Below are 27,366 nucleotides of genomic sequence, written 5' to 3'. Positions count from 1 at the left end.
AGTTCTTGGAGGATATCACTCCTCCCTCCATTCTCTGCTGACCTGGGTAGATGAGCAGGCAGGTTCCTACGCCTGATCTAACACCCAGGTCTGCCCCTCCGTTCCCTCCCAGCACCACCACCAATGTCTTCCCATCAAGCTTTGTAATCATCTAAATAGCTAACAAAGCTGGAGAGGCTGTTGCCTGAGTATCCGGCCTCCTATGTCCCCCTGACTTTGCTGGACGGCACCTGGGCACCACCAACCTGCCTGCACCCACTCGGCTGCTTTCCGGGGAGTTAGTCTGCTTAGTGCCAAGCAAGTTACCCCATGACCTGTTGTGTCACTAGTTTACATCTTCTTTGTCTGCCCCTTGTTTTCTCCTTTTCACTCACTTTCCTGGACAATACCCAGCCACCACCAAACCTGATCGGATTCTGCGGACTTGTAGACAGCTGGTTCCAACCTGGCCACGCCATGGCCTGCAGTATTGCTAGCTTGCACTTCCGTTGCCCTTTGGTTTTTTTTCTTATCACCTTTTCTCTCAAGGTAGCATGGATTGTTTACAGTTGTGCAACCTGTTCCTGCATTAGACTCTTAGATGTTTTTCCACTGGTAAACCCATGTCCACAATAAAAAAAAAAAAAGCATTAATATTATTGCCCTTCCTCTGCCACCTGCCTCCCCTCCTGCAAGCACAGCGTATGCTTTTACTTCTTTAAAAAACGCATCTGGGACAGGTCAGGGAGGGAAAGCTGCACAGAGATTGCATAATTAAGTCTCCGTGCATAATTTCCAGCACATACCAGCCAAATTTTCAAAGGGAAACTGCACAAGGAGTTACTTTACACTGCAAGCTCCACAGGAAGGCTCCTTATTGCCCTCTATAGCTGCCCCAGGCTTGTTTGAATTCTATCACAATATTGGTTTCTTTTTTTTTTTTTTTAATTTGGTAGATGTCCCCTTACTCTTTTGTATGTCCAGCTCATTCGGAACCAGGGCTGGGATTTAGCTGGGGGAAGAGGGAGACCATTATTTTATTCCCTCACCTCCTTTGCAATCACATGGGCTCTGAACCCAGCCACCCGGCGTCATCCTTAGCTAATGCTCATGACTTCCTCTCCCTACGGGGTTGGGAACGCTGCCACCGTCACAGCACCCCTAGCCCCGGCTGTGCCGGGGAGCAGAAAAACCAGCTTGGGAACGGAACTGAGATTCGGCCATGTGGCAGCGCGTAAGACTTTGCCACCCGAGTCGCCAGGCCAACCAACAGTTCTGGTTCATGCCATCTTTGTTCGTAGGTTATTCCAGGCCTCTGCCAGCTCCTCCGTAAAGCATTATTTTTCTCATTTTTCCTCTTAACCTTCCTCTCTCCATGACTCCTGGTCTCTGAAATTCCTTTTCCATGGAAACTTTCTCCTTCGTGTCATTTATTGGCATCCGTCAAATATTAGACTGCTTCCGTCATATCTCCCTTTCCCCTCTTTCCAGCAGTGCTTTTCAGTGCCTCAAGCCTTTCTTTGAGGAGTGGGTATTGCAGGACCTTTATCATTTTTGTAGCCCTTCTCTGAATCACTTCCAGCCTCTTGATGTGCTTACCAAGTTACAGTCTCCAGAACTGAATATAGCACTCAAAGTGGGACCTCACTGGTGACTTATACTGAGGAAATAGTGACATCTTTTTCCCTGCTGATGCCTCCACTTATGCAACCACGCATACCGTTAGATTTCCCTGGTGCTTTATTATGGGGTAACTTGATTATATTGATTGGTTATCTTTAGATCTTCTAAATCAATTACTACTCAGTTGCTTTCTTATTTAACATTTTCCAGTTCTTGTCCTTCTAAATGAAAAGTAGCAGTAGGGATGTGCAGCAAAAAAAATGTTTTGTATTTTTCTGTTTCATTTTGTTTTTTTCATGTTGCTTTTTTTTGTTTTGTTTTGTTTTAGCACACACTAAATCACATTTAGTGTGCAATATTTTTAGTGCATACTAATGAGAGTTAATTTTCAAAGGAATTACACACATAAAATTAACATTTATGTGAATAAGTAGCTTATATTTGCATACATGCTATTTTATAATCATCCAAAGTATGGGGCAAAGAAAACCTGCCCCAAGTTCCCCCTGCGTGCGCCGAGCCTATGTTGAATAGGCTCGGCGGCACGCGCAAGCCCCAGGATGCGCGTAAGTCCCAGGGCTTTCCTGGGGGGGCGTGTTGGGGGCGTGTCGCGGCGGCGCATCATCTGGGGGCAGGGCCATGGGCGTGGTTCCAGCCCGGGGGCATGGCCGCGGCCACCGGACCAGCCCCCGGACCGGAACATGGGCAATAATTGTAAAATACAGAGAATAAGAATGTTACCAGTGATTAGTACCATAAAGGCACACCTGGGCATGACCTACCTCACTTTTCAATTGATTGCTTGTTCTTTTGATATATTGTAACCGAACCTTTTGCGGCACCTGTTAGAATGTACTATAGTACGCACTCAATCACCTTAATTTCTGTGCCAACATGTAAACCGTTGCGATGGTATTTAACTTAGCGACGGTATAGAAAAGATTTTAAATAAATAAATAAAATAAATCTTTGAAAGTTTAAGTTTATTTAGTTTGCACTAATTGAAGCAAAAGGAAAAAACAATAGCACATCCCTAACAGCTATGGATATTTGCTCGCCAAATGCATGATTTTACACTTTTTAGCACTGAAGCTCATTTTCCAAACCCTCAACTATTCCTCCAGTTTTTTCACATCCTCTTTCAGTATATTCAGCCCTTCTGGCATGTCCACTCTATTAGGCATTTTTTATGATCTAAACAAGCATATTTTACCTCAGGTCCCTCTGCAATATTACTGATAAAGATATTGAAAAGAATTTAGCAGCAAGCCCTGGGGAACCCCCTGGTCACTTTACTTCTCCAGAGTGACCTTCACTGACCACCATGCTCTATGTTATCATGTCCCACAACCAGTTTCTTACTCAATTTTCAAGTTTCTGGCACAGTCCCATAACATCTAGCTTGTTTACCAGTTTCCTATGTGGAACAGTGCAGATAGGCAAGATCTACTGCACCTCCCTCATCCCCCTCGTTTGCCACCTCATTAAAGAGCTCAGTCAAGTTTGCCTGACAGGATCTTTTCATTGTAAATCCATGCTCTCTGATGTCCTGTAATCTACTTGTTTCAAGGTGCCAACATTGTTTAGACAGATTGTCCAATAAAGAAATTAAGACTAATGAGCTTGTAGTTGCAAGCCTCTTCATTGTGTCCCAATTCCCGGGAAACTCTTCTGCCTTCAAGGACAAGTTGAACAGAGATATAAGGGGTTCAATTAGTAGAAGTGTGCACGAAAAAGTATTATTTTTTTTTTGTGGGGTTTCTTTTGATGTTTCTTTCTGTTCAAAAAGGAACAGGAAAACACAAAGAAAATGAAACAACATTCAAGAACAGAGTACCCCCTTTCCCTATTAAAACCAAAGAGTACCACCAAAATTTAGAAACTGAACTCTTCCCCCCAGGGCTTCTCCTCCTTATACCTCTCTGGATGCCTCTTACCCGTTCCGTGGGGGTCTCTGAAGGCCACGTGTGGCAGAAGTGGTCCCCAGTCACTCCTGTCCCACTTTTGAAAATGGTGCCAGCCAACCCTGAGGCTAACGTCATTTTGCGGTTCAGCCATATAACAACACACGGCCATACAACAGTATGGTAAAAGCCCCCAGACTTAGTGAACAGCATTGCACTCCTCACTTCCCCTACCTGAAGTTGCAAAGCCGAGTCTGAGTCCTCGTAAATACGCCGAGCTATGCCCCCATTCTCCAGAGCCAGTGTTTCCAGGAAATTGTAATCAAGGCTTTGACCAAAACCCAAGCAGTACAAACTTAAAGTGAAACGTCCACCGATGGCTTGCTTAACATTAGCCCGAATAGCAGCTAAATTGGTTACCCCTGCAGAAAAGTAAAACACATAGAGCACAGTGATCCCCAGTCTTAATGGGCAATTACATTGAAAGCATAACATGCAGTGGGCATTGTTTACAACTTTACACCAAAAGGCTCCGAAACTGAGGGTGTGGCTCTTTTTAAATCAACTCTTTCATATCCATGTATTTAGTGAGCCATGGAGTTTTACAAATCTCTTTCTTATTTAAGCCCTTCTGAAAACCCTGACAATATCGTTTGCTGCTGAAAATATACAATAGTAATCTGTGGCATGGTCTACAATAATAAGCAATACCTTCTGATATGCATTTATTCTCATTAAAATGGTCACTTTTAAAACAATCCAGACATGAGAACAAGAAGCTACTTTAGTTAAACAGATGCATTAGAAGTTAGTTATGTTAAAGACTCGCATCGAGAAGCTGATGTACTAAGGTGCACTTGCAAAATTTTGTGCTCACGATTTGCCTTTTTTTTTTTTTTTTACACATTATTTAACTATTGCAAAGTTCACCACAAAATCTGTGCAAAGAAAGTGAGTTGTGTAAATTATGAAAAATCAGCTCATTACCTATATTTGCATAGCTAATAACTTGCACACAAAAAACACTGGGGTAGATTTTCAAAGGCGCGCGTAACCCTTTAAAACCTACCCCTGCGCGCGCAGGCCCCGGGACGTGCGTATGTCCCGGGGCTTTGAAAAAGGGGCGGGCCAGGGGTGGGGCGGCGATCCGGGGTCGGTCTGGCGGCGGTCCAGAGTCCTCCGGCACAGCGGTTGTGCCGGGGGATGGCGCGCTGGCAGCCAGAGGCAGGCGTAACTCCTGCAATAGAGGTAGGGGGGGATTTAGATAGGGCAGGGGGGTGGGTTAGATGGGGAAGGGAGGGGAAGGTGGGGGGTGCAAAAGGAAAGTTCCCTCCGAGGTTGCTCCGATTTCAGAGCGACCTCGGAGGGAACGGGGAAAGCCATCGGGCCTCCCCTAGGGCTCGGCGCACACAAGGTGCACAAGTGTGCACCCCCTTGCACACGCCAACCCCAGATTTTATAACATGTGCGTGGCAGTGCGCGCATGTTATAAAATCAGGTGTACATTTGTGCGCGCCAGGTAGCGCGCACAAATGTACCCCGCACACATAATATTAAAAATCTGCCCCACTATGCACAGTTCAACCCAGAGCCATTATTGCAAGAAACCGCTATATTCTGGGAGGTGCAAGGACCTCACAGTGCCCTCCAGCTACAGGTTGTGGATTAGAGTGGCCAGGTGTCCTGTTTTATAATGAAATTGTACTATGTCCTGCTTAAAGAAAAACAGGACACACAGTTGTCCCAATTTTCAATCTGGTCATAAGTGGAAAAATATATTTTACTGAATTTCATACATATGCATGGACAAATCTAGGATTTTTTAAAGGGGGGTGTAGATGATATGTTGAATCATTATTCCCCTATCCTTCCCTGCCACCAAATCATATCCTGCTTTTTCTCCCCCTGCCTTTCTTCTACTCCTTTCCAGTTCCACTCCATCTTCCACTCTGCTCCCCACAGGTTTCTCTCCAAATATATCCTCTCATTTTTCTCTACCCTGCCCCAGGTTCTTCACAATCTCCTCCTCCTCAGACACCTTTCAGTCTCCCATTCCCCTTAAATTTAACCTCATCTCTTCCCTTAAGTATCTTTCCATTCCTTCTTCCTTTGCCCAAATTCCTCCTCATTTTCCTCTTCACGTGTCTATAGGTTCCTGCCCATCTCCCCCTCTTCATCTGGAGTCCTCTTCATCTACCGCTAACCTTGGAATCCTCTCTATCCATCCCCTGCTTTCTCTTAGGATTTTCTCAATCTTTCCTCATCCACATCTCTCCGGGTTCCTCTCTATCTCTCCCTTCTTCCTCAAGTTCCTCTCTATCATCCCATTCCCAGGCTCTTCTCCATCTCCTCCTCCTCTCCTTGAGGTTCATCTCAGTTTCTTGTGACAGGGAACTATGAGCAGAGTAATGGCAGGTCAGCAGGACAAGGCACAGTAAGCACTTGCTCCCTGTCCCCTTGACTGCTCTCCCCCAGTGGTGTGCACTTTCGCTGTGACACGGGAGCACAGAAGTGGAGGGGTGGTGAGGGGGAAGGTGGGGAAAGGAGCAGGCGCAGAGACTAGGAGTACGTGCTCTGTCCCCATGTTATTGGCCTACCATAGATCTAATTGCAAAGGACGAGGAAGGGCGGAGGAAAATCGGCCTTTACAATGCGGTACGGTCTATTCTGGCTTTTACCAAGAGGATGTCCTGAATCATGGGAACAGGTCAGTGGCCACTGTATTGAGCACCCCTGACATGGAGTGCGTGCGACTAGTGTGCAAGTAACTCCATGCAAAGATTGCCTGCGGGAAGGTGCAGCTTTACAGCTCTCTGTGCTGCCGTCTCTGTGTGCTCCACTTCAGAGCAGTCAGCCCAGGCTGTCCTGCTTACAGTAGCACTGCAGCTTAATTGCAAATTTGGCAGGATATTTAGTGAGAGGGTTGCTGTTGTATAATGTTGTATAATGTTGTTTAAACTGCCAAGAGCCGTGGCTCCCTAGCTGCGTCCTTTATAGAATAATATGTAATGCAGTATGTCAGAGAAGAACATTATCCAGCACAGCTTATGAGTTTTTCAGCTACCCTGTGCTGGTGCTGTACTTTACCTTACATATTAATAACATGACTAAGCCCTCCAAATGGAGCCTGTGTATAAAAAAAAAAAAAAAAAAAAATCTTCGCTCAGACTCAAATTAAACCATAGGGAGCTCATCCAGTAAGCACAATATAGCTATATCTCTGCTGCCCTGGGCTGCAACCATCGCTCAGCGAAGGCTGTGCAGCTCCCTCATTACCATTCTCCTTGCCACCAGCTGCTAGTTTGTTTCTATTACCACAACATGATCTAAATAGGTCTCATTACTAACAGATCCATGGTCAGGCAATTTGGCGCATATGGTGAAGTGAAAAAATGCACCTTCGCCCTGCACACATCACATGCCACCATGAGCTGGGAGACTCTGGAAAATGTTTTAAAATGTATTTTTATAAATCCTATAGTTCAATAAAAAACCAAAAAGAGGCATGCTCTGGGAAGCCAATATTTCCACTGATAAGGACTAGCAGGAGCACTGGGCTTACAATTTAATCATTGCTTGCCAAAGTGATAAAGGATTTAATAAATTAAATTCATCAGCTTAATAGATTCCCACATCATTAAGAAGAGGAAGATACTATGTGAAAACATCAGCACCCTATTGCTGATCTCCTTGAGGAAACCTAGTCTGGCAAAACCATGGTCTAGGTTAGAATCGAGTTCATTTCCAAAAGAGCTGGTGGGTTACCCCTATGTGTTAGGAAATCTGGGGGGAAATTGATACAGCTCTGGTTTAATAAGATAAATCCTATGATGTTGACAGTTATCAAAATTATCATCAACTATTTTGAATAAGTAGTTTTTGAAAGTGACAAACATTTGATTTTAAAGGGCAATAGTAGAAATATAAGAACATTTTAAAAGTTAGCCATTTCAAAAGTCAATGAAGCATGTTTGGTAAGCAGTGATTAAATTGTAAGCCAGGTGCTTCTGATAACCTTTATTGGTGAAGGCATCGGCTTCAATGAGAGTGCCTTTTCACTTCTATTTAATATAATTTAAAAAAATCCTATAATTCAACTAATTAGGTTCCAGATCTTATTAACAGCAAAACAAACTCTCTCCTCTACCAGGCACATTGTGATGCACAAAATACTGCCAAAAACACTCAGAATCTTTATTACAAACCTGCTATGCCACTACAGCACCAAGAGACCGAATTTACACAGCAATAACCCTTCCTCTGAAGGCAGCACTGCAAATATTACACTGGCCCTACAATACTAATACATCACCTACTGGGAAAGCAGAACAAGCTGGACTGCTACAGATTAGGAAAACTAAGTACTTGCAAAATCCTTCACCTTTGTTACACATGCAGAACACAGAAAGACCCTCACTACATACAGACTAAAGGACCACAAATTAGAAACAGAACCATGCATGAACTGGAAATCCCAAGAAGCATACCTGAGAAACTGATCACCCGGACACGCCTGTGGATTAGCGCAGGGAAAGACCCCAGCATTCTCCCCCTTCCCATCCACCCCAGGACAGACTCCAGCACCCTCCCCAGAATGCACCCCAGCACGCTCACCCTTCCTACTCCACCTCCCCCTTCTCACCCCACCCTCCCCAGGATGGATCCCAGCACCTCCCCAGTGGCAGTCTCCACTTTCTTACCCTCCCTCCACCCAAGGCTGGACTCCAGCAGCAGACTCCCCCTTCCCTCCCCAAATTTAATGAAATTTAATGTGGAAAAGTGCAAGGTGATGCATATAGGGAAAAATAACCCATGCTATAATTACACGATGTTGGGTTCCATATTAGGTGCTACAACCCAAGAAAGAGATCTAGGTGTCATAGTGGATAACACATTGAAATCGTCGGTTCAGTGTGCTGCGGCAGTCAAAAAAGCAAACAGAATGTTGGGAATTATTAGAAAAGGAATGATGAATAAAACGGAAAATGTCATAATGCCTCTGTATCGCTCCATGGTGAGACCGCACCTTGAATACTGTGTACAATTCTGGTCGCCGCATCTCAAAAAAGATATAATTGCGATGGAGAATGTACAGAGAAGGGCTACCAAAATGATAAGGGGAATGGAACAACTCCCCTATGAGGAAAGACTAAAGAGATTAGGACTTTTCAGCTTGGAGAAGAGACGACTGAGGGGGGATATGATAGAGGTGTTTAAAATCATGAGAGGTCTAGAACGGGTAGATGTGAATCGGTTATTTACTCTTTCAGATAGTAGAAGGACTAGGGGACACTCCATGAAGTTAGCATGGGGCACATTTAAAACTAATCGGAGAAAGTTCTTTTTTACTCAACGCACAATTAAACTCTGGAATTTGTTGCCAGAGAATGTGGTTCGTGCAGGTAGTATAGCTGTGTTTAAAAAAGGATTGGATAAGTTCTTGGAGGAGAAGTCCATTACCTGCTATTAGGTTCACTTAGAGAATAGCCACTGCCATTAGCAATGGTTACATGGAATAGACTTAGTTTTTGGGTACTTGCCAGGTTCTTATGGCCTGGATTGGCCACTGTTGGAAACAGGATGCTGGGCTTGATGGACCCTTGGTCTGACCCAGTATGGCATTTTCTTATGTTCTTATGTTCTTAAAAGGCTAGTTCTGAGCACTCTCCCCCTTTTCCCATGCCTTCCCCCCCCCCCCCCTTCCCAAGGCTGGACCCCCTAAACTCTCCCCGATCTGAATCCAGGCAGCACCTCCTCCTTCCTTCCTCCTCACGCTGAACCCCAGCACTCATCTGCTTCTCCCCTTTCTCCTCTCCCTCCCCCCCGCAAGATTGGACACAATTGTCTCCCTCTTCCCCTCTCCTCCCCCCAAAGTTGGGCACCAGTGCTTATCCCATTCTTCCCTCCCCTCCCCCAGATCAGACCCCATGAGCCTCTAACAGGCCTCCTACCTGCAGCACAGAATCCTCCTCCTTACACCCACCAGGACCAAGGTAAGACCCGTCTCCTTCCCGCCACACGGACTGGCATAAACACACACCCCCTCTCTGCTTGCCAATCCGCATGGTCTCTTTCCTGCCGCATACGCTAACACCCAACCCACCTTGCTCTGCCTGTCAAGTCACATGGGCTGACACACAACAGGCCCCATTTCCGCCTGCTGATCTGCGTGGTTTCTTGCTGGTCATGTGGCCGCATACAACCCGCCTCCTTTCTCCAGCGCACCTGAGCCATCACTACCTCACACTCCTGACTGGCAGTGCGCCCTTCCATTAGTGGTGCCGCCGATGACCCAGGCCACGTTCACCAAAGGGTCGCTATGGCTCCAATTACTAGTTTCAGTATCAATCTACATAGCTGGGACATGAGAAAGAAAGAAAGAACAAATAACAGATGTGAGTGCAACAAAGATGAGGAGGGCTACAGTGGATGCTTGAGGTGACAAGTTCAGCCATGAAGAAGTTAGGGAAAGATTAAAAGTTGGTTGAGATCTCAGAGAAAATGAAAGAAGGACAACTGGTGTAGTTTGGACAGGTGGAAAGAAGAGATGATAGCTACATCAGTAGAAAAGTACTGGAAATGTAGGTTGATATGAAGACCCTAAAAGACGTGAATCAATACTGTTCAGCAGGATATTGAGACCTGCGGCTCAAGCAACGAACCATGGTTGACTGGGTAGCACGGTGGAGGAAACACATGAAAGAGAAGATGATGAGTCCAAGATTTAATGCAAATGAAGAAATAAATGGCAACTACATTTGAAATCAGCTCTACTTCTACAGTCAGGGTATGACCTTATTAATATCCCTGATTAAACATTTGCAACACCGAGGGAAGATAAGTTTGCCAACTTCGCACAGCATGTTTCACACTCTGACACTCAATATAAATACACATTCATGGATGGATTTTGCAGTTCGCTGACTTGCTTCATTCTTTCATACTCCCATGTACAAAGTAATGTCATACAGATAAGATATCTAAGCACCACTTCTCTCTGAAATTGAAAAGTTATGGAATTTATTTTCATATACTGCCTTGTCCTACAGCACAGTAAAGCAGGATAGTCCTGGAGCTGCACAATGGAAACATGTCTCCTCTTGCTCCATCAGTAACATAGTAAAGGTCCTTTGGCATAGGTCTACAGCAGGGCTTCCCAAAGCCAGTCAGGGTTTGCAGACAGCCGCAATGAATATGTATGAGATCAAGTTGCATACGCTGCAGATTGATCTCATGCATATTGATCGTGGCTATCCTGAAAAACTCAACTGACTGCAGGGACATTTGGACAGGTTCAGGGAAACCCTGGTCTACAGACATTAAGTATTTTTTAAGTTCTATGAATTGCTTTAAAAGGAGTTTTCTTCCTTCTAGCAACCCTCAATGTTTGCAAATACGGGATGATAGGAAAGTCTGTGTCCACCTGTGCATTCTTTACAACACTGTAGGTGATCAGGGTCTTTTCATTCACCCTGTAGTTTGCAGGTCTCAAGATGGAATACAAATGAAAACCTTCTGGGCAAATCCACCCGAAATTTATGGAACGACCCAAATTTATCACAATTTGCAACAAGAGCCAAGAATTCACACAGGGCTGGAGCCTGCCCTGGCTGCGAGGCTTGGATCATTGGACCATCACATGAATATTTGACAGTGTTATTTTTAGATATTACTTTATTCTCTGAATTCAATAGATGTTACTGAAGTTGTGTCGTATAGTTCAGACTTACCTACATTTGGGCTGCCATCCGTCAAGAGTATAATTATTGAGACACTTGTGGCTGGAAACGTTTTGTTAGAATGACCTTCATCCAGCAATTGTACTGCACTCAGAACTGCCTCATTAATATTTGTTCCTAAAAGAATAAAGCACATTCAGAAAAAAGCAAGAAAAATGAATCTTTTGACAGGCTGAGAATTCACTTGTTGGAAGGCTCTTGGTTTCCTCACTGATATCAGTAACAGCACCCCTTCATTTCTGTGACAGTCTAAGCCACTAAAAGTACCTTAAAGGTATGCTTTATGTTAAAGCTTTTTATACAATAGAAATAGTCTTCTCCATCACTGGCATCTCACAAGCAGTTAAGAACATTAGAAGTGGAACAGTTTTATATGTCCAGAAGGAACAGCTTTTGATTGATGAGGTTACCAATATCAACCAAATGGTGCTAGAAGAGAAGTGACCAGACAGTAGCCTGGCAATTTGGCACCAATGGCCAAGTGAAAAAGTGCACACTCACCCCATTCACAACACATAACACCTCAAGCTGGGAGAATCTATTAAATTTTTTTTTTATGTTTTTATTTTAAACAATGCTATTATTATTTATAACCTATAAAGAAGACACAAGTGTGATCCTGGTTCAAAAAAATAAAACAAAAAATAAACATAAAAATGTGTAAAGGTGTTCTTTCATTAAAACAACATCCTCGATAATATTCTAAATAAAGTTAGTTGGTATCAGTTAATGCTTGTGCTTAGAACATACCATAATCTGTCTCTTGCTCGCAATGGGCTACAGGCAAGAGCACAATTAATCTCATCCTTTATCATTTCCCACCTACTTTCCTATTATAAAAATCAACTCTTTATTCAAATACCGTTTTCTTTGTACTACTTGCATAATAATATCAAAATGGTAAGCAACACCATCCACTGTACTTAACTGGCTGTGCATCTAATATACCCTCTGCAAGGATTATACTCCTCTGTTCTCCAGTTGTGCTTCTTTGCCAGCTCTGTCACCATTCAAATTAAAGGAATCCCCACAATGCTCTTGTTATCAAGTAATGGCCAGCATGGCTATTGTTTTGGTGCTCAACCACCCCTGCATCAGGGTACACTTCAGGGTTCACATTGAAAGCTGGCCCATCCCAGCCTTACTTTGCTTCCCATAAAAGATGGCACACTCCAACCTAGCAGGAAGCTAGGCACCCAAGTGTGACCATACCATCATTTTTATGCACGTACATGCCGATCAGGCGATATGGACACACGGCCAAAATGAATGACCTGGCAAATGCACATCCCTATATGGATTAGAGATGTGATTCGGCTGAACCTTTTGGTTCGGCCTTCATTATCGGCCGCGGCAGGAAATTTCGTTTTCCGGCAGTTCGGGCCAATTTTATTTCGTCTGCCCCCTGAAACGAAGAACGAAACCCGCCCAAACCCTTCAAATTGAATTACAATGGGGGGTAGTAAAAAAACCAAACCCAAACCCACCCCAACCTTTCAAATTTAATTAATTGCAACCCCTCCAAAACTTGCCGAAATTCCCTGGTGGTCCATCGGGGATCCAGGGAGCAATCTCCAGCTCTCGGGCTGTCGGCTGCAAGTAATCAAAATGGTGCCGATGGCCCTTTGCCCTTACCGTGTGACAGGGGTTATCGGTGCTATTGGCCAGCCTCTGTCACATGGTAGGAGCAATGGACAGCCGGCGCCATCTTAAAATGTTTGGGGGGGGGTCAGGAGGTTGGGGGGGTTACAATTCATTAAATTTGAAGGGTTGGGGTAGGTTTAGGGTTTTTCTTTTTTTTTTTTTTAATGTGCCCTTTCTCCCCCTCAAAAAACGATAAGAAAACCACACAAAATTTCGTGGGTTTTCTTATCGTTTCGTCGAGTCCCGAACCGCGACGAAATATGAAATATCATCTCTATTTCCTATTTCGTCGCAAACAAATGCACATCCCTAATATGGATTATATGATTTTTGATTATATCAAACTAATTAGGTTCCAGAACTCATCATCGGCATAGCATACTCACTCCACTACTGGAGCAGGCGTTAATAGCTGAGCGCATGTAAAAGAAGTACAGAAAAGCAGAAAAAAAACTGCTTTTCTGTACAAAAAAAAATACCTTGGCAGACCGCCGAGTTATGAAGACCGACGCCGGTAAACTCGGCATCAGTTTTCATAACCGGCCGTCTGTCAGTAATGAAAATGGACACCGAGTTTATCGGCTAGCACGACCCCCTAATTTGTCTATTGCATGGCGCCCCCCCCCTGCGGGCGCCATGTGTGCGTTAAGAAAGCGGACACTGAAAGTCAGTGCCCGCTTTCCGCGAAAATTATTGCATCGGCCCCTCAGCTTGAGAAGTTGCAGTATCATGAATGATGCCTTTCTGGCAGACCATATTGGCACCTATTTCTTAGTGGTAAACAACAAAACAAAAAATTCTTTAGCTATCCAAATGTAAAGATAATTAGCATATCTAATATTATGGATAACTACTGTAAATTCTTAAATCGTTTAAAAAATAAAAAATGGATCTGTGATAACACATATTTCCACATGCATTCAACTAAACAATGTAACATTTATCTTAACGCTCTTTTATTCTGAAAGCTAATAGAGTTGGAAAGGCTCAATCATTCCAAAAATTGGTTCAAATAGCATTGACTGTTTCATAATATAGAATCATCTTGAGCCAAAAAACACATTACTCATCCAAAATAATTCACATTTACAACAAAAAGTGTTAGTTAAATAATCATATAAGTGAAAATGATCAAATCAAAAATCTTTATATATATATATATCCAGTCTTCATTGAACTTTAAAATGTTCCAAAATCAATCCTGGCACTAGCAGGTGCGCATACCATGCAATTGCGCTGGGTGGCACAACAGTGGGAGCAGTGGTAGTAAACTGCAGAGTCTTCATCGGGCAGAGATAAACCAAACCCCTGCCTGATTCAATCAGTGGCCATGCAGCATCCTCCTCCTTTCCCCCATCCCCCCTCAGCCGGCAGCAGGAGTTGTATTTAAGGAAATGTCATCTACTGCTGCCACGGGCCAGTCTCTCAGTTCTTACCATGAGATCAGTCCCACAGTAGCAGGAGTTGACATTCACTTAAACACGACTCCTGCTGCCGCCCACTCCAATACTTGTCAGGCTGCTGCGGAGCCCATCCCATGGCAGCCAAAGAGAAAGACGGAGAATCTGGCAGCCATCAGCAGAACCCATCCCACTGGCAGCTGAGGATCAAGAGGCCTGACAGACCACCACAGATCCCATCCCTCAGCAGCCGAAGAGAAAGGAGGACCCGGCAGCCACCAGTGGAGCCCATCTTGCTGGCAACTGAAGATCGAGAGGCCAGGCAGGTCACCAAAGAGCCATCCCTTGGTGACCAAAGAGAAACAGGGAGGATCCGGTGACTGCCAGCGGAGTCCATCCTGCTGGCAGCTGAAGAAGAGGCCAAGGCCCCGAGGGGGTGTCCGTGTCTGTGAGAGAGCATATATGTGTGTGTGTGTATATGAAAGAGCCTATATGTATGTGTGTATGAGAGAGCCTGTGGGTCTGTGTGTGTGTATGAAACAGCCTGTATGTATGTGTGAAATTGACAGCCTGTATGTTCGTGTGTGTGTGTATGTATGAAAGAGACTGTGTATATGAGTGAGTGTGTGTGTGTGTGTGTGTGTGTGTGTGTGTGTGTATGAGAGAGCCTGTGTATGTGTGTGTTTCTTGCTGGTGTTCTTGGGTATTTTTTGCTATTGTAAGGATCTTGCACTGCCCAGCAGGACCACAGGAGCCATACATTAGGTGGGTCAGATAAGAGAGAGAGTTAGTATGTGAGGGAGAGGGAGAGAGTATGAGTGGGAGAGTGTGTATGTGATGGAGAGGGAGAGAGCAGGTATGAGGGAGAGAGTGTTTATGTGAGGGAGAGGAGAAATGTGAGTGAGTCTGAATGAGAGGGAGAGAGAGAGCAGGTGTGAGGGAGAGGAGAGAGTAAGTATGAGTGAGAGATTGTGTATGTGAGGTAGAGAGTGGATGTAAGTGAGGATGTGCATGTGAAGGAAAGGGAGAGAGTGGGTGTAAGTGAGGGAGTGTGTGTATGTGAGGGAGAGGGAAAGAGCAGGTGTGAATGAGAGTGTGCATGTGAAGGAGAGGGAGAGAGCGGGTGTGAGATTTTTTGAGAAGGGTGGTATATCAAATTTTATTATCATATTTTGTTAGAGAGGGAGAGAGCACTTGTGAGGGAGAGTGTGTATGAGTGAGAGGGGGAGGGAATCAATTTGTGAGCATGAGTGTATATGCGAAAGAGAGTGAGTGTGTCTTTTTGGAGGGTTTCTGGTTGACATCATGGCAGTGAATACATCAGTGTTTCCCAACCAGCGTGCCTTCAGATCTGATCAGGGGTGCTATGGAAAAATCACCACGGTCTTATGCTCAGATCCAGGCCAGCACATGGGCTCTCTCCTCTCAGCACTTTACAGCAACAAAAGCCACCAGAAGTGACTTTTAAACTTGTAGGAACTCTTTTCTGTGAACATGTGTAATCATGCGTGCCTCTTCCAAGATACAGCATGAGCTCCAGAGTGTGGCAATGAATGCGCAGCATGCAGAGCACGGAGAGTTGAGATCTGCTTTGGGCAGCATACAGAGTGCACATAGCACCTCCTCATTTTCCCCATCTTTGAGTTCTTCAAGCCTCTCTCTTATCCCCAGGCTGAACAAAAAAGGAAGAGCGTGCCCTGAGCACTGGATTCGACTCACTTCGAGTGTTGTGAGCAGCAGCGGTAGCGAAGGTGCTCTGGCACTATATGCAGCAGCCAAGGTAACTAACTGAGCCGGCTGCCCGCATCCCGCCAACTTCTCCCTTCTCCTGCGGGAGCTGGTGCATCGTGACAGGTTCATGTGTGTCTTCGTCCCCGCTCTTCCTTTGTTTTAACATTTAGAAGAGATGCTAGTGGCGCTTACTGTGCTTCCCTAGCTCTTCTTTTGGTCATATGAGTCTTTTCTATGTCCGCACTACCTGCTCCAGGAAGGCTGGCGTGTCAAACAATATTTTTGCTCAGGTAAATGTGCCTTGTGCTTGTGTTGTGTTGTAAGTGTAACCCTTTTTTTTCATGGATTTGAATTTTTCCAAGGGCATACAAAAGTATTTGTTTCTGGGGCTGTCTCCCCTAACTGTCTTCCCGCTCCTGCTTGTCCCCAAGGTGAGGGTCTTTTCTGTGGGGATGACATTCTTGCCTCAGGCAGTGGTGTGTTTTTTTTCTGTTAGGTGTGTGGGTGTATCACTACCACTCTTTTGGCTTCTATGATGCAGGGCTGCAGGGACAGACAGGCTGGGCACAGTTGTGGGTGATCCAAATAAAATGTATTGATTTCATCAGAAGTTAAATCAATGTCAAAGCAATAGATACTGTATCACTTACAGCTGGTAGCCCTGGGGGAATTCTGCGCTACTGTGGAGTGCAGAATTTGCGCAGCATTGCCCCCCTGCGCAGAATTGCCAAATTCTGCGTAGAAAATGGCAGAGGAGACCCCAGCATGCCGCAAACGGAGCGTGCGCTGTTCGCGGCAAAGATGAAGGCCCCGGCGTGCTGTTCGCAGTGAAGATGAAGGCCTGGTGTGCCGCAAACAAAGCGCGTGCCGTTCGTGGCAAAAATGAAGACTCCCGTGTGCTGCGGGACACGCTCCACTCGCAGTGAAGATGAAGGCTTCGGTGAGAGTGAATGTGTGTACAGAGGTGTGTGTGTGTGTGTGAGAGGAGGGGGAGGGGAGGGAGAGAGGGTGTGAGAGAGCAGGGATGAGGGAGTGTGAGAGAAAGGGAGCAGGGGGTGAGCAGGATGGTGTGAAAGAGAGCAGGGGAGGTGAGAGAACAGGGGGGATGCTTGAGTGTGGGTGACAGAGAGAGGGAGCCTATATGAGGAGATTGTGAAGGAGAGTGTATGTGTGTGAGAGATTGGGAGCTCATGTGTATGAAAAAGGGATCGTGTGTATATGAGGGTGCTAGCCTGTGTGAAGGGATTGTGTATGTGTAAGACAGAGCCTGTGTGAAGGGATGCGTGAGAGAGAGACATAGGTAGCCTGTGTGAGGATGTATGTGTGAGAGAGAAAGGGAGCTTGTGCGGGTGTATATGCAAGAGAGAGGGCCCTGTATGAGGGGATGTGTGTGTGCGCGAGAGAGTGAGGGAGCCTGTATGAGGGTGTATGTATGTGTACTAGAGAGAAGGAGCATGTGTGTGAGAGAGGGAGGGACAGAGGGAGCCTTGTGAGGGGTGAACTGAGAATGGGGTCAAACTCTGTGAGTGGCAATAGAGTGGAAGGGGTTGAGCCTAGAGGTGGAGGGAAGAGATACTGGCAAGCGGAGGCGTTGGGGCCTGAGAGGGCAAAGTGGCCATGGGAATAGAGAAAGCGAGTGGAAGAGTTACTCTTACAGTGAATTTCTAGGGAAATTCTGCTCAAAATATTTAAAATTCTGCATCTTTAAGTAATAACTTGTTTCTGTATTAATTTAGACTGTCATGTAAATTGTGTTATTTTGACCAATATAAATTATGCAGAATTTTGTAAAATTTTAAGTTTTTGTGCGCAGAATTCCCCCAGGAGTAAGCTGGGGCTACACAGATTTCTGATTTTTCTCTGGTATATTATGTGTCCTTGCTCTCAGGTTCCTGGCATGATGGCTTGTCACTTCTGTGTTGAGTGCATAAATTGTCCCAGTGAGCCAAGGAACTCCTATAAGTGACGGGATCTCCTTTTATCCCAAAAACATCCTACCGGAGTCCTTAAAGTTCAGTCCTCTTCACCCCAAGCCTGTATCCTGTACCCCAAGGCTAAAGATCCAGCGGTGAGTCTCCAAGTCTTTGCTCCTTATTCCCGAACACCCTATGGATGTGACTTCTCTGAAGGAAATGTCGGATGTGATCAGGAAAACAGCTGTCACAACCCAGCTTCCCTGTGAGGAAGGGGTGGATCAAAACCACCTCACAACCAAAAAGGAGAAAAAAAAATACTGATAAGTCTGAAACTCAATCTGGGGGTGACACTGTCACTGCAGCTCCGTCCCTTGCCCGGACAGGGATAACAGGTCTCCAGCAACCTGGCATCCGGATCAGGGGATTTATCCTTCACGAGGACTGGACCAGGGCTTCACACCAGTCAGAAATCCTTAAAACAGCCAAAACTTCTTAGTAATGTCTGGCTTCAAATAGGGAGGCAGATCCTCACAGTGCACTGTACAGAACCTCCTCCAACAGAAAAACGTCCCAAGTCAGGGTGGCAGGCCCTAACTCAGCAAAAATAACTCCTCTTTCCTCAGAAAGCAGCTCTCAAACTGACCGACTAAGCCAATATCGTCCCCATCCCCCCACCCCCTTCAAGGGAAGGTGCTGCACAGAAATGGTATCCTCCTCTAAGCTGGAAAAACCCGGAACAGGAATCTAGGGAACCTGGTGGAGACCTGGGGGTGTCCACATAAGCAATATTTTTAACTTCAGAAGACTGTACTTTGAATATTGTTTTCCATGTAAAATCTGTTATTATAAATGCATAATTCTTAACTGGGGGAGGGGACAAATAGATTCATCTAGGCTAGGGCACCTACTACTCTTGCACCGGCCATGGGTTCCAGTGGAGGGGAGAAGATTCAGGGGGTGTGGGGAGTTGTCAGTTGTTAAAGTTTAGATCGCTGGAGGGAGCTCTGCTTTGATTTGGCAGGCCCAGAACAGAGACTGGATGAACAGAGAGAGGTGGAAGGGGCAGCACAGTAATTGTTCGCACGGGGCAGTAAAAAAGATAGCATCAGCCCAGTCCAAAATGCATATACAGAGTCCAATATTCAACAATCACATATTACTGGGCTTTCTGAAAGCTTCTTGCTGTGCAATGAAATGTGCCCAAGTCTACCAATATATGGAATCAAATGTTCATAAACAAGTGAGAAATTCTTTGCAGGACAGTACACGCTTGTTACCACCGTGAACAGAACCAAAGTAGACTGAGAAATTTAGTTGGCTAGAAATATCAGCAGACTTAAAAAACCTATTGTTTAATTACAAAGGATCAGAAACACCTTACAAAGGGCCTTTGTTTCATTGAGTTTTGGCTTCCTCAAGGGGCTGCAACACTGAATATGTGTGACTACAGATTTATTTGTGAAATTATTTAAGAATTACCAGTCCTATGCCGTTACACAGGCCTACTTTCCAGGCCATACTGGCATTTGATGAGATGCACTAAAAAGCTTTAAATTCCTGCGATAAGGACAGGATGATAACGGGAGGGATTTGAGCAACCAGGCTGAAAGTGCATCAGGATCTGCTGCTAACAAAGAGGTCAATGAACTAACATGAGTTAAGCTTGATAAAATGGTAAACACATGTAATCATGTTTGCAAAATTATACACAGACTATTTGCTGTTTGTCATGCAATAAAACATTTTTGTTCACACAAGCATTTACATAAGCAGAGTCTGATGATGAACTGATTCTAGCAGGCATAATGATGACTTTGTATTTATTTTATTCTTTTTTTTTTTTTTTGTTTGTTTTAATATGATGTATTATGCACTAAATTATTGTGTGTGTTTTGATGTGAGCCGCCTCGGGCCAAGGTTTAGGAGACATACAAATAAATCTATATAAATAAAAATGTAAATGTTTGTTTGTTCAAAATCTTAAATCTCTGAAAATTCTTCACCGATTGCTTTGAAATTTTGACACAACGTTGCATTCGAATACGCATGTGTTTTTATATACCTATATTATATAGATGTCACACCTGTGACAGGTAAAAACATGCTTTTTTGGAAAAACAGCGCCATCTGTTGGACGTACAAGCAACACACGTTATCTACAATATAAATGGGCTCTGACCGACGGACTGCAAATGCACAGTAGAGAGCAGCTCTACAGCGCAGGTGCGGACCATTGAGCTCTGCACTATGTGCTGGGTGTCACAGAGGGGAGGAGGAAAGGGCAGACGAATCGCTGCTCCGAGAAACGGCTCAGCCCATTCCTCCCCCGCTGGGGAAGGGGGGAGGGAGTAGGGACTGCCGGACAGTTACACACAGGAGGAGGAAAGGGTAGAAGAATCGCCGAGCCAGTCCGTCCACTACCGGGGAAGGGGGGAGGGAGTTGGGACAGCCGGAGCAGAGCAAATGCAGTAGAAAGCGGCTGTCAAGAGATCACAAGCAGCTGCAGCCTGCAGCAGCCAAAGCACAAAGAGCTGAACAGAGAACAGCTCGCCCTCCTCCCCTGCCCCCTGAGTCCCGCTGATAAGGAGAAGCCAAGTAAATATCCCGCAACTGCCGGGGGGGGGGGGGGGGAGAGGCAGTGCTGTCAGCCCGCCCGTGGGTCTCAGCTGCCACGGGAAGAGTTTACATGGGCATCGCTCCACCCTCACTCCCAGCAAAGCACGGTGACAAAAGTGAAAGCCAGAGCCCTGCTCCCGCCTCCCTCTCAAGCCCCCGATCAGATTTCTTAAAGGCACAGGTCTGCCAGAAAGAGCAAAGTAAGCTAGGCTACGTGTCCCAGATCTGTTGCAGTGCCTGCCGCCTGCCCTTTGTGAGGGGGGGGGGGGCGGAGTGTTTTCCTCTCTCTCCCAGACACAACTGGCGTGGGAACTTTGCAAGCTCTTGCGAGTGCAGAGCAAAGACTTAGGTGGGGAGGGGACAAAAATCTCGCCCGTTTTAACTGTATGAGAGAGAAGTGTGGTAATGTGCACTGAAGGCGAGTGTGAGTGCCAGAGAGAGAGAGGGAGACTATGTGAGGGATTGTGTATGTGTGTGAGAGAGATTGGGCGTGCGTGTGTGAGGGACAGAGGGAGGAGTGTATGTGAAAGAGAGAGAGGAAGCCTATGTAGGGAGCTGTATGAGAGAGAGATTCTCTACCCCCCCCCCCCAGCTCTCCACTTATAGGTTACAGAGGAAGGGGTTCAGTGTAAAGGGGAGTGGGAGAGCAAAGGCGTTGGGGCCTGTAAGGATAGAGTGAAAGGGGTCTGAGCCTGTCCCTCCACCACCGGGGAAGGGGGGAGGGAGTTGGGATGGCAGGACCATTACGCCTCGTGAGATCCCCCTCTGCCACCGCTGCAGCTCCTACCACCGCTGCCGCCTCTGGCCCTTTGTGGTGCTGGGGGGGAGGGGGGGAGGAGCAGAGCAAAGCAAAGACATGGGAGGAGAGGGGACAAAAATCTCGCCCTTTTTAACGGGCTTAATGGCTTGGACTAAATATTTTACAATTCCTTTTCAATGTTTCCGATTGCATTGTTAAATTGAATTTTCATAGATTTCGATTTATTTTCATTTTGATTTATTTCGTGTGACATTGCGTTGGAATTGAGCTGTGTTGTTTACCATACCGTTCATTTAGTGAGTATAGTTTATGTTTTTTCTTTTTTCATTCTTTCTCATTTCTAGATTTATGCGGTTTACATCTAGACACGGGTTGCTTCTCACATGGTCAATTATATGTTGCGTGTTCTAGAGTCAGCAAACCAGATAATCTCTATATCTGCACAGACAGTGGAACAACAAAAAATATTGTATACCCACAAGCATTGTGAAATTAACCATATTCGAAATGTGCACTTTCTCTTTTCTTTCTTTTCCATTTAACCAGACTGAGCCACAGCAACGCGTGGCCGGGTACAGCTAGTGTGTGTATATATATATATATATATATATATATACATAAATAAACAATTTGCGTATTTTACTGCAAATATCTATTTTTTTTCTCATGTAGTTTTTCTTTTAAGTGAAGTTAAATGCAAATTCATTGCTAAGAAGTGACTGCAAAGCAAAGTTATGCAAAGCAGCTCGTTTGTGCTTAAAATGCTTCACAAATTCTGGGGGACGCTGTTGGCATCCGATGCGGACAGACATATAATTGCTCAGCAACGTTCCTCCCGAGCCTTAAAACCCGGTGATTTGCAGTAACAACCCCAAATCTTGGCTGATATAACCGACATAGCGCACGGATTTATTCTACCGACAATCCCGATGACCTCAAAATGGAAAACCACGGACTTCGCCAGTTTTCCTATGGGAAAAATCATACAGAGCTGGGCCAAGATGCGACGATCCTCGGGGCCCAGATAAAGAAGAGGCCGCGGCTCTAGCCGGTAACACGGAGGACCTGGCGAACATGGGAAGCCCGGCTATAGCGAACCTGCTCACGAGAGGTGAGGCCCGGCCCGATCTGAGAACCGATTTAAAACAGTATAAGCTGGACATTATGGCATCGGTAGCAGAAATAAAAGACGATCTAGCAGCACTTGGGCATCGGGTGGACGAGGGGGAAATCCGCATAGAGGGCCAAGGAGAGGCTATTAACAACCTAACCACTCGGCACATAGCTTCATCCTCCGAAATACAAGCACTGCAAGCCAAAGTAGAGGACCTTGAGAATCGGAGTAGACGGAACAACTTGCGCATAAGGGGAGTCCCGGAGCTTCCCGAGTTCACAGACGTGCACGAGGTGGCGGCCCAAATATGCTCCTTCTTATTATCGCAGAGCGGTGCAGACATTACGACGTCGGACACCATTTTACCTGAAGTGCGTTTCGAGCGGGCGCACCGCGCTTTGGGCCCAAGAAATGACCAGCGCCCCCGGGACATTGTTCTGTGCTTTACTAGTTACCCTCTCAAGGAACAAATTTACAACATCACTAGAAGGCAGAAGGAAATCACATGGCGCAATCATAGACTTTCTATCTATCAAGATTTGGCGATTACACTTAAGAAGCGCTATGAGCTCCGGGAGGTCACAGCGGTCTTACGGGAGAAGGACGTAAAATATAGATGGACCTACCCATTTGGGTTAAATTTTCAAATACAAGGCATCACGTACAAAATTGCAAATCTTATGGAGGCAGTCAAGGCCTTCAATCAAGTGCAACTGCCAGTTTCCTTTCACGCTCCCAAAATGGCGGGCACAGAAGCCTGACGCAGCACCTCATTGGCAACAGGCAGGCAAGGGCGGTAAGAGGCTCTGATGACAGCCGGACCCCAGCCGATCAACAACTCCAGAGCAGGGATGATAGAACATTCACTTCTATGTGGATTTACTTCCACGTGCAGCTGGGATAAAGCTGCGATAGCAAACACTAGGACTGAGTGTTCGTTCCAAAGACGGTTTGCTCTCTTCAGTTAAAATTGAAATCATTGAAAGTTGTGCGATAAACAGTGTTATTGTTATGACGGGTTTTCAGTGTTTATGTAATTCTCAATAATTTTCTGTGCAAGCTCGGGAGAAAATGGGGGTGGAGACGCTCCGTTGTATGTGGAATGTTCCAGGCTCCCAGGAGAGAAGTATCATGTAGGAGGTTTCAGGGATACAATAGGATGTACAGGGGACACACCGGATGTCATTATTATTCTTTGTTTATATTGGGGATAGAAGTGGGAATCTCAGGGTGCATGGGAGCGGTTGCGGATACTTGATCCCTGGGGGGTACAATGAAAAGATTTCATAGCCTGGGATCAGAGTATGGGCACTAGCACTGGTTAAAAACTACACTAGGGTAAATGGCATCTACAATATTTTCACTAAATGTTAAAGGGCTCAACACTCCAAGAAAACGATTGATTTCAAGAGGGAATTCCAAAGGCAAAGGGCCAGCATTGTATTTGTTCAAGAGACACATGTCCGGAAACACCACGAGAATCTACTGGCTTTCCTTCAATTCCCTAATTCTCACTGGGCTGCTAGTACAAAGGATAACAGATATGCTGGGGTGGGGATATTATTTTCCTCGACAATTGTTTATGAGGAATTATCATATGTTTATGATCCTCAAGGTAGATTCATTCTCCTTAAAATCAAGGTAGGCAAGCAAATTCTTACACTGCTTAATGTATACTTTCCCAACACTCAACATCTCCCCTTTATTACTAATCTTAATAACAACATTTGGAAGGGGATCTTATCCTGGGTGGAGACTTCAATTTTGTGTTAGACCCGTCTATGGATTCTAGTTCTGGTGTCATTTCAGTTCCTCAGGTGCGGCGGAGGTGGCAGACCTTTATGGATGACTGGAGTGTTGTAGATGTATGGAAACAAAGACACTCGCATTCTCGCTCCTACACATTTTATTCCAATCCACACTGCACCTACTCCAGAATTGATTATTTCTTTGTATCCTCATCATTTCAGCTTAGGGTCTGAGGGGTGGATATTGATCAAATTATATGGTCTGATCATGCACCAGTATGGATGGAGTGCTGCTTTGGGGATAAGGGGTCAAGGTATCGCCCTTGGAGACTTAATGACCACCTACTTAAGGCCTCCACCTTTGTCACTCAGGTGGAGAATCAACTAAAAGATTATTTTAGAGAAAACCAGATGGAGGACATGTCTCCCTTGACGATTTGGGAATGCTCAAAGGCAGTAATACGGGGTTCCTGTACTGCCCGAGCGGCATATTGTAATAAGGAACGGGAACACTAACGTAAACTATGGGTGTTGGAATTATCAACAACCATAGCAACAATAAGTCACAGCAATCTGCTGTGACTTATCAAAAAATATTGAAGGTCAGAGACCAGTTGCGATCCCTGGATGATGCAGCAATTAGTCACCACTTGACTCTGCTAAAACAGCAATTCTTTGAAGGGGCAATAAGGCGGGGAGATACCTGGCGAGGCAGCTGAGGGCAGCTCAGGCCCAAACAGTAGTAGCCAAAATTTATGATCAGAGTGGGCAGTTGGTTACCACGCCAGAGGATATACGTAACTCCTTTACTAATTTTTACTCCCAATTATACTCACCGGATGCTTCCATAGTGGAGGGGGATATTTCTGATTATTTGCAGTCCATACAGTTGCCTACACTTACATCTGCTCAAACTGGGTTTCTAGATAGGGCCATTGAACCTCAAAAAGTGCTGGCAGCCATAAAAAAAACTTAAAACTGGGGAAGGTGCCAGGGATGGATGGCTATACAGGTACTTATTATCGAAAATTTGCATCATCTCTCAAGGAACAATTGACTGATGCATTTAACTCCTTATTGAATGGGACTTCCTTTACAATAGACTCTAATACAGCAGGTATCACTGTATTGGCTAAACCAGGGACAGACCCCTCTAGGTGCAGTTCCTATAGGCCAATATCCTTAATCAATATAGACCTAAAAATTTTGGCTAGGATTTTGGCGGCTAGGCTGAATGGGGTTCTGCCAGGTTTGATCCATAATGACCAGGTGGGTTTTGTTCCAGGGCACTTAGCGCCCGACAATGTTCGAAGAATAGTGGACATAATGGACCTCGTTCACCAGACTGGCACTCCCACTGTTTTATTGGCCCTGGATGTTGAAAAGGCATTTGACCTGGTCCACTGGCCATTCCTCTTCCAGACGTTACAAATTATGGGATTTGGGAAATCATTCTTAGGATGGATACATAAGTTGTATGAACAACCATCCGCTAGAGTCAAAGTAAATGGTAGCTACAGGAACCCATTTGCAATCGGGTGGGGGACTAGACAAGGCTGTCCCTTATCTCCCCTATTGTTTGCTCTCTTTTTAGAGCCTTTTGCCATACGCATAAGGGGAGCGACTAACATACAGGGTGTAGCTATGGGTGATGCTCACTATAAAATTTCATTATTTGCAGATGATGTTATGCTCACTCTTACAGATCCTGATTCCTCATTGACAGGAGTTGTGGAAGAATTGGGACAGTTCTCGGCCATATCTGGTATGAAAGTTAATTTTGAGAAATCCAAAATTATCAGTCTGACCCTATCCCCATCGGTGGTGTGTGCTTTAAACCAGAAATTTCATTTCAAGTGGGCTGATACTTTGCTTAAATACCTAGGGGTTAGATTGGGGTCTCACTCAAATCAATTATTTGATTTGAATTACAAGCCCCTGATAACCGCCATACAGGCAAACTTGGAAAAGTGGCTGGAACATACTCACTCTTGGCTAGGGAGATTGGCCATAGTAAAGATGAACATTCTTCCTTGTTTTTTATACTTCTTTACTACAATTCCTATTCTCATACCTTCACTTATATTAAAGCAATGGCAGCAAATGTTATGCGGGTTTATTTGGAGTAAAAGGCCCCCGCGGGTCACTAGGACTACCTTGTATCAGCCTAAGAACAGAGGGGGATTACAACTACCCAACTTGGCTTGGTATTACTGTGCCGCACAACTCCGAGCGATGGTAGCCCTTCACCGCACGTATGACATTCCACAATGGGTCTGCTTAGAACAGGCACTAATGGGGAATTTCCCGATAACAGCGATTTTCTGGCAACCCCAACCTTCCTGGGGAAATGTGCGCTGTCTCCCCTTTGCGATGAGAACCACGCTAAAAGTTTGGCAAAAATGGAGGGCAACACTAGTAGGGTCTGAACAGTATTCCTTAATGACCCACATCTTTACTAATATGATTGTCTCATCCTCCAATCGTTCCAAGTCCACGCAACTGGGGATGGCGGCTGGTATCCACCGACTGGGACACATTGTTCAGCAGAACAATCTTCTCACTAAAGATCAACTCTGTACTGCCTACCCCCTTGTAGATACAGACTTCCTCTTATATGCTAAAATTTACCATTTTGTTCATAAGGGACTCAGGGCCGGAAGTATTAGGACACGGGGTACCCTGTTTGAAATGTTCTGTCAGCACACATCCACGCATAGAGGAGATATATCAAAAATGTATTCCCTTATTAATGGTAGACACTCGGGAATACAGAAATACCGAACGCAATGGAATACCGACTTTCAGTCGCCTCGGGATGATCAGGAATGGGAGATGATACACATCATGGCACACAAATGTTCCATTTCTGCTGGGCTGCAAGAAAATTGCTACAAGTTGCTTTATCGTTGGCACTACACTCCAGTAGCACTTCACAGGTTTATACCCGCTATATCGGCCCTTTGTTGGAGGGGATGTGGGGTATCGGGTAGTTATTACCATATTTGGTGGATGTGCCCCAAGATCCAATTATGCTGGCAATCGGTGTTTCAGTGGTTATTTCAGATTCTGGGTCTGACTATGACTGTCAAGCCTTGGCATATCCTTCTGGGTCTCCCAATCCCAGAACTTAAGACATGCAAAGATTGGCTTTACACGTTTTTATTGCAACTAGGGCTGAAATAGTGCTCG

The 27,366-nt window shown here is 45.2% G+C and overlaps 1 protein-coding gene across 10 annotated transcripts in view; it reads right to left on the bottom strand.

The window, feature by feature from the left end:
* LOC115090397 (inter-alpha-trypsin inhibitor heavy chain H3-like) overlaps nucleotides 1–27,366 on the bottom strand; it is a 110,348-nt gene that overhangs the window by 49,075 nt on the left and 33,907 nt on the right. For all 10 annotated transcript variants that reach the window (XM_029599434.1, XM_029599431.1, XM_029599432.1 and 7 more), the window contains 2 exons: nucleotides 11,237–11,362; nucleotides 3,741–3,928 (listed from right to left, as the gene is read on the bottom strand). In XM_029599434.1, the coding sequence (XP_029455294.1) occupies nucleotides 3,741–3,928; nucleotides 11,237–11,362 (314 nt within the window). The remainder of the gene's footprint in view (nucleotides 1–3,740; nucleotides 3,929–11,236; nucleotides 11,363–27,366) is intronic.

The sequence above is a fragment of the Rhinatrema bivittatum genome, chromosome 4, assembly GCF_901001135.1.
Source record: "Rhinatrema bivittatum chromosome 4, aRhiBiv1.1, whole genome shotgun sequence".
Taxonomy (NCBI): domain Eukaryota; kingdom Metazoa; phylum Chordata; class Amphibia; order Gymnophiona; family Rhinatrematidae; genus Rhinatrema; species Rhinatrema bivittatum.
This window is presented reverse-complemented; position numbering and strand designations above follow the sequence as displayed.